General features: G+C 46.6%; 1 protein-coding gene across 1 annotated transcript in view; it reads right to left on the bottom strand.

Moving 5' to 3' along the window:
- Tmem45b (transmembrane protein 45B) overlaps positions 1-5,260 on the bottom strand; it is a 16,902-nt gene extending 11,642 nt beyond the window's left edge. Inside the window, 1 exon segment of the mRNA XM_013009451.1 lies at positions 5,214-5,260. Coding sequence (XP_012864905.1) covers positions 5,214-5,260 — 47 coding nt within the window.
- Between the last annotated feature and the right edge of the window lie 740 nt (positions 5,261-6,000).

Here is a 6,000-nt window from a genome sequence, read left to right as displayed (position 1 = left end):
CTAGATATCTCCTCAGGGATTCTCTTGTCCTGTTTTCATTCCATTATCCTCATGGGTCACCTGTGGGACTTGTTCTTTGTTAAATGACTGTGAATCTTGCTTTGCCTCCCAGACCCCGTGGGCGCTGCTCCACTTCCTCCTGTCCAGGCCAAGAGCCCTCAGCTCCAGTAAAGAAGCTCCCAGAATGCACAGGATGCTGACCACTCCTTCTAGTGCCTTCTTCCACACCTACCCTTCATCCACCACCCCATGGGTCACATCTGTCTCTCAGCCTCATCCTGTAGGAACCTGATGCCACTGAGTACTGAACTGTTGCTGTTTATACTGCTAGGGCCACAGGGCTGGAGCCCTGGACTGGCACAAAGACCTTCCTGCATGGATGCTCTCCCACAAACCCATCTCCATTACAGGGGATCCCTAGTGCATATCAGGAGGCTGGAGAACTCAGACTTTAGTTACTTGTCCCCAGCAGGACCTGCCCCCGCCGTCCCCTTGCTCTTATGTTCTAAAACCACCCCAGCCCCGAGCCTCGCTGCCGTACTGACCTCTTTGGTAGATGTAGAAGATTTATATGTACAGTTTTTAAACCACTTAAAATATTTTCGCAAAATAAATTTTGTTTTTGTATTTAAATTGTGTTGTTTTGCCCCCCTTGTTTGGTTTGCTGAAGTGGTTAAATTATAAATGCTGATAACTAGGAGTTAGCTGTTTGGTTAATTTTATCTGTCTGAAGGAGAGGCTCAGGGCTGCCCTGGCACTGTCTCAGGGGCTGAGTGCCTTCTGGACGTGGACATACATAGAGTTCCTTTTTTTTTTTTTTTTGGTCCGGTCGTGGGGCCTGAACTCTGGGCCTGGGCACTGTCCCTCAGCTCTTCAGCTCAGGGCTAGTGCTCTACCACTTGAGCCACAGTGCCACTTCTGGCTTTTTTTTTTCTTATGTGGTGCTGAGGAATCGAACCCAGGGCCCCAGGCATGCAAGACAAGTGCTCTACCAATGAGCCATCTTCCCAGCCCTACATAGAGTTCTTGTAACGTGAATGTGTGGTGTAGCTGTAACCCGTGATGGGTTGGATGCCCTGTGACAGGGCACTGCCTGCCTCTCCCAGGTGCATACCTCCTGCTCCCACAAGCTGCTTTCTGACATATGTGGCTTGGCCATATGGAGCTGTGAGAGGAGCCTGGTCCTTAAGACCCAAACCCTGTCAGCCTTAGAGGGTAGGGGTGGATCCTGTGCTAGAAATGAACCTTCACCCATACCTCTGTAATGTGGAACTTTAGTCTGAGCTAGTTTTCCTCAGCTCCATAGACAGGCACAGGACCATGGGTCCCAGTACAGCCCAAGTGTGAGTAAGCAGGTCCTGTCTGCACTGAACAGGAATGGGAGGCATTTAGATAATTATGAATCGTTCTTTGCCATATAGCCCCCAGTATGTGGTGCTCCACTTCCTCCTGTCCATGCTGAAACCTTCATCTTCAACCCTCTCGTCATTCTGCACTTATAACCTTGGTGGCTCAAGAATGTTGGTGTGACAGAACCAAGGTAGAGCCTCATTCCAGAAACTAAAGCACCTGTCAAGTCGAATTGGGATTGTTAATATGAAGATGAGATTTTTCTCCTTCCATGTCATTAAGAGCTAAAAAATGGAAAGCAATTTACTTATACTCAGAAGTGTGAGATTTGGAGGACAATAGCTCCAGGCCAGCTTGGGTAGCAAAGAGATACCATCTTTTTTTTGGGGGGGTCCAGTCGTGGGACCTAAACTCTGGGCCTGGGTGCTGTCCCTCAGCTCTTCAGCTCAAGGCTAGCGTTCTACCACTTGAGCCACAGCGCCACTCTGGCTTTTTTCTTTTTGCTAATGTGGTGCTGAGGAATCGAACCCAGGGCCTCAGTCATGCAAGGCAAGTGCTCTACCACTGAGCCATCTTCCCAGCCCAAGAGATACCATCTATAAAATAACCAACACAAATCAGGGTGTGGATGTGTGGTTCCAGTATTCATTTCATGGTTTGAAGGTTCACACTTATGATTAAAGTAGGTTCTTTGGAATAATCCTGTGCCAAGGGTGCCAGGTAGGGCTGCCTGAAGCACATGGCAAATCAGAACTGCTTACCTCATAAGCCAGGAAGTAAAGAGGAAAAAGGCAGGGTTGCATAATCTCACAGGTCCCTCTTTCCAAGGATCCTATAGGATCCACCACTTCCAAATAGCACTGCTAAGAGGACCTTTGGGGAGCACTTGTCAGCGCATCTACTGTTGGATCATTTTGGTCGGTGATGTGCTGGGACTACTCTCTCAGATCTTCAGACACTTGCATGGAACTCTGGATCATGGACACTGTGGAAGCTGATCCTTCCTGAACAGATGATCACCGGATGGTAGTACTGCCTTATCTTGCCCACCTCCACGTTTCACTTTTAGGAAGTTGTGTAACTTATGGAATTCTTTCAACTTTACATATCTAGACTAGTCACTTTTTCAGAACAGTCACACATTGTACAGCCATATTTTAATCAACAGTAGATGGCACACACAAGGTTGGTACTGTAAAATTATATTGGCTAATGACATAAGGCGCTCAGTGTACTTTATGATCTCTGTCCAACAATGAAATGGCCCAATGATATATTTTCTAGATTGTCTCCTTGTCATTAAGTAATGCCTGATTATTGCTGCATTCAGTAAAAGATTCTTGGGTGACATTTGGTGTTATTGCACCAGCTTATGGCATACAATGTATGTGGCAAGAAGTCATTAATCATATTACCATTCCCCTGTATTTGCTTTTAGGATTTTCTTTTTGTTTTTTCCCCAGGGCTGAGAACCGAACCCAGGGCCTTGCACGCGCCAGGCGGGCGCCCTTCCGCTGGGCTAAACCCCCAGCCCCACTTTTAGGATTTTCTTGTTAACTATGTTTTGCTTTTGTTTTTCTTGGTAGTTTGACTGCAATACATTTGTGTGTGGTTGTCTCTCTTCCTCTCTGTCTATCTCTGTCTCTGATGGTACTAAGGAGTGGAGAGGTTATCTTACCCTTTCCAGGATTTTCTTATTTTTAGGCTCTCCTTGCTTGAATTCATGGTTTATCTGGAACTGGACACAGTGGTTAGGCCAGCAAAATCATGGACGGTTTCTGCTTGTCCCCAAGTGTCCACCACGTTTACCACCAGAGCCGAGGAATTTCCACACTCAGCTCCTATCTGACTGAGTCTCATGCAGCAACATTTTCACAGCCAGTCACTGATTGATCTAGAAGAGTGTTGGTGGCAGCCCCAGGCACCATCTCCATTGTCTGGACCTGAAGGTGGGATCTTATCACAAAGAAATTCTTTTCAGCTTCTTGTTTGCAGTTGGCCAATTTCAAATTTCATACACAAGCTGGGCGCTGGTGGCTCTGTAATCCTAGCTACTCAGGAGGCAAGCCCGGGCAGGCGAGACCATGAGACTCCTATCTCCAATAAACCACCAGAAAACTGGAAGTGGCGCTGTAGCTCAAGTGGTAGAGCGCTCGCCTTGAGCTGAAGAGCTGAGGGATAGCACCCAGGCCCAGAGTTCAAGCCCCATGACTGACAAACAAAACAAAACAAATTTCATACACAGGGGTTTTTTTTGACAATTTTGTCTAGTTTTAATCCAATTGCTCATCTCTTTATACTACTGTAACTAGAAAACCTCTCATTTCTCCTTTTGTTTAATGTTTAACACAGATTCCATTTAAGATGCAAGCTGTTGTTGTTCCCCTTTGTTTTCCTAAGCAAAGGTGCAGAACCAACTTTACAAATGCATGTCAAGCCTGTGTGTGTCTTAACTGGCTTCCCCTCTCCCTGGCCATCCTCATCTTTCTGAGAAGTCCTGTTTTGTAGAGCCTGAGTCCCTGCTGCATTTGTATACTGACACTCTAGATTCACAGGCTCCAGCCTTCCCTTTTATCTGTTCCAAAGTGGTAGGGACTGCAGCATATTTGTCGAGAAGTCTTTTAAAGGTAGGACCGGTGGCTGATGCTCCAATCCTAGCAATTCAGGAGGCTGAGTCCAGACTGACAAATCTATGAGACTCATATCTCCAATTTATTACAAAGAAGCTGGAAATAGAGCTGTGGTTAAAAAAAAAAAAAGCTAAGGTGGAGGCTTTAGGCCCTGAGTTCTAGCTCTAGGCTAGCCCCCCAACACAAAAGTAGGATATTATTTTAAGGTTTGTTCTGTATGATTGAGTACTGTTCTGGGTGGCCAGGTCAATTGTGCAGAGTGCCATTCTCATCTTGCACATGAACAACTCTTTAATTTTGCTGGACTACTAAGTTCAGGACACCTGGACTTATATAAATTTCTGGTAGTAGAGTTTGAAATCAAGGTTCGGGGTCCTCCAGCCTTGAAATCAGTCCTTTCCTGCCTGCCTGCCTGCCTGCCTCCCTCCCCTCCCTCCCTCCCTCCCTCCTCCTTTCCCTCCCTCCCTCCCTCCTCTCCTTCCTTTCTTCCTTCCTTTTTTCCTTCCTACTTTCCATGCTTCTTTCCTTCCTTCTTTTCTTTTACCCTTCTTTTCTTTGGAGTAACTGAGTTAAACTCAGGGCTTCATATTTGATAGGTAGTTACTCTACCACTTGAGCCATCCCTCTAGTCCTTACAAATTTTGGCAAGTGAAGGAAAGAACATTTGCCCTAGAGTGAACAGCATAAAAAATAATGACCACACAAATGATAAGATGTGCTTGGGCTACAGTAGCACAGAGGTAGACCACTGGGTGGGAGAAGAGCGCTGGGAGCCGTTTATGCAGGGATTTCTTCTACATCCTAGTCTGGTACTTTAAGCAGCACATCATTGTACTTCATTCCTGAGTAGGTGAATGTGTGTGACAGGCTTTCCAGGGATGAGTCTTTTGTGCAATAGCTATGTTCTAGGATGGGTCTGATACTCTCTAAAATGAGTCTGGTGTCTGAACATCCAGCTATGTAGCTGGTAACTCTGTTACAAAACTATTCTCAGGGGGCTGAGGGTTTAGCTCAGTGGAAGGGCGCCCACCTGGCGAGTGCAAGGCCCTGGGTTCGGTCCTCAGCCCTGGAAAAAAAAAAGCTATAAAGACAAAACTATTCTCAGTACACATAGCCTTGGGGCTGCTATCATGTTTCCAGGTGGCATGGATGCTCAGGAGCAATTCCTACCTTCTCCATGGGGGTTCTCTCCTCCAGCTATGGGCTTCTTTTAGCTCCCTGGTACCTTCTTACCCTGTTGATGCCTCTCTCCTGGCAATTTTGTCATCCTTCTTTAGCATGTGAGCTCTCCTGATGAGACCTGAATGTGTCCCCCATGCCTTTCAGCTGCCTTCATGTGAGAGCGCAGCCATGACTGGCCACCCAGATAAGCTTGAGAAGGAAAGGCTGGGGGAGGGTTCGCTTTCCACTAGAGGTATGCTGAGGGCCCCCAAAAGAAATTTTGTTTGTTTTTTTAAGACATAGTCTTTTCTGTAGCCCATCCAGGGTAGCTTTGAACTCTATATCCTCCTGCTTTTGCCCCTCAAGTGCTCGGAGGAAAGATCTTTCTGATGAGCTCAGGTTTCATGTACCTCGTTGTCCTGAGCAGGCTCCCTCCTACCTGAAGCACTGCAGGTTGAGTCAGAAAGTCAAGGGCTTAAATTTAAGCTTAAGCTCTGTGTTTCTGATACCAGCTGGTGCTATGGACTATTTCCAAATGGCCAGGCAGTACTGAAGAGTTAGCTTGGTGAAATAGAAGGCTGTGGCTTCAACATCCAGGTGAGTAGTGACATGTTCGCAGAATATCTGAGTGTCTATTTGGTATCCTGAGAGTCTCCTGTCATTACACTGTGTTCTCACTTCTCTGAGTTTTCCTATGGCTTTTTTTTTTTTCAGTTGTAGGGCTTGAACTCTGGGCTTGGGCACTGTCCCTGCACTCTTCAGCTCAAGGCGAGTGCTCTACCGCTTGAGCCACAGTGCCACTTCCGGTTTTCTAGTGGGTTATTGGAGATAAGAGTCTCATGGACTTTTTCCTGCCCAG

This window comes from Dipodomys ordii, unplaced genomic scaffold, assembly GCF_000151885.1.
Source record: "Dipodomys ordii isolate 6190 unplaced genomic scaffold, Dord_2.0 Scaffold10, whole genome shotgun sequence".
Taxonomy (NCBI): domain Eukaryota; kingdom Metazoa; phylum Chordata; class Mammalia; order Rodentia; family Heteromyidae; genus Dipodomys; species Dipodomys ordii.
Note: the sequence above shows the minus strand (reverse complement) of the source record. Positions and strands in the feature narration are given on the sequence as shown.